Source organism: Octopus bimaculoides, chromosome 7 (genome assembly GCF_001194135.2).
Source record: "Octopus bimaculoides isolate UCB-OBI-ISO-001 chromosome 7, ASM119413v2, whole genome shotgun sequence".
In the NCBI taxonomy this organism is placed as follows: domain Eukaryota; kingdom Metazoa; phylum Mollusca; class Cephalopoda; order Octopoda; family Octopodidae; genus Octopus; species Octopus bimaculoides.
Genome location: NC_068987.1, coordinates 24,383,073 through 24,384,444, shown reverse-complemented (window position 1 = coordinate 24,384,444; position 1,372 = coordinate 24,383,073). Strand labels below are relative to the sequence as shown.

General features: G+C 34.7%; 1 protein-coding gene across 1 annotated transcript in view; it reads right to left on the bottom strand.

Annotated features, from left to right (window-relative positions):
- LOC106872806 (zinc finger protein 91) overlaps positions 1-1,222 on the bottom strand; it is a 3,815-nt gene extending 2,593 nt beyond the window's left edge. The window contains exon 1 of the mRNA XM_052969139.1: positions 364-1,222. Coding sequence (XP_052825099.1) covers positions 364-1,222 — 859 coding nt within the window. The remainder of the gene's footprint in view (positions 1-363) is intronic.
- Positions 1,223-1,372: the final 150 nt, after the last annotated feature.

The following is a 1,372-nucleotide window of genomic DNA, read 5'->3' as shown; positions in this document are numbered from 1 at the left end:
ATATATATATATATATATATATACCGAATAAAAATTACCACTTCCAGAAAATGTTTCACAGAAGATATCACAACGGTATGGTCTCTCTTTCTCCTCAGTAAATATATTTGTGTCAAAACGCTTTATAACGGAAATCTCAATACTATGGTGGTCTTTCTCCTGTATGAATACGTATGTGGGAAGATAAACGCCTCTTAGTAGAAAATGTTTCATCACAGATATCACAGTGGTAGGCTTTCTCTTCTGTATGAATACATTTGTGTCGAGTTAAATTATGATTCGTAGAAAGCATTTTACCACAAATATCACAATGGAACTGTCTTTCTCCTGTATGAATATGCTTGTGTTGAGATAAACATTCACTTCGAGAGAATGTTTTACCACAGATATCACAGCGGTAGGGCCTTTCGCCAGTGTGAGTACGTTTGTGGGCAGACAAATTACCATTTGAAGTAAATTTTTTCTTACAAATATCACACTGGTATGGCTTCTCTCCTGTATGAATGCGCTGATGTCGAGATAAATTTCCACTTCGAGAGAATGTTGTATCACAGATATCACAGTGGTATATTCGTCCTCCTGAGTGTGTATGTTTATGAGAAGACAAATCAGTTCTTTTAGAAAATATTTTATCACAGATATGACAGTGATATTGTCTTTCACCCAAGTGAATACGTTTGTGGGAAGATAATTCACTAATTCTTGAAAATGTTTTACCACAAATATCACAGTTGTATGGCCTTTCTTCAGTGTGGATGCGTTTGTGGTTAATCAAATGACCACTACCAGAAAATGTTTGACCACAGGTATCACAATGGTATGGTCTCTCCTTTGAATGAACATATTTATGAGAAGACAACTGACCACTTCCAGAAAAGGTTTTACCACAGATATCACAACAGTATGGTCTTTCTGCTGTTTGAATACATGTGTGAGATGACAAATTGTCCTTTGTTGAAAACTTTTCATCACAGATATAACATTGGTATAATCTTTCTCTAGTGTGGATATCTTTGTGGCTAGTTAACAAAGTTCTGCTTGTAAACATCTTTCCACAAACTTCACAGTTATACAGCTTTGCGACTGAGTGAATTGACTGATGCTGAATAAAATCTTTTCTTGTGAGTAATTCCCCATGTGAATCACATGAATGCGATTTCTCCTCTGTATTTTCCTCGGTATGATGAGTAGGGAAATCAATAGTTTCTGCATTTTTTTCCATATCTTTCAATCTTCTTTTTCTACCTTTAACAAAGTGTGGTATTATTCTTGCTGTTAAAGAATTTCAAATAGATTTATTAGGATTGAATCTAATAATCAATAGCCAATGACCAAAAGATTGCTAAAACCGCCCCACTTAAAGAAATATATC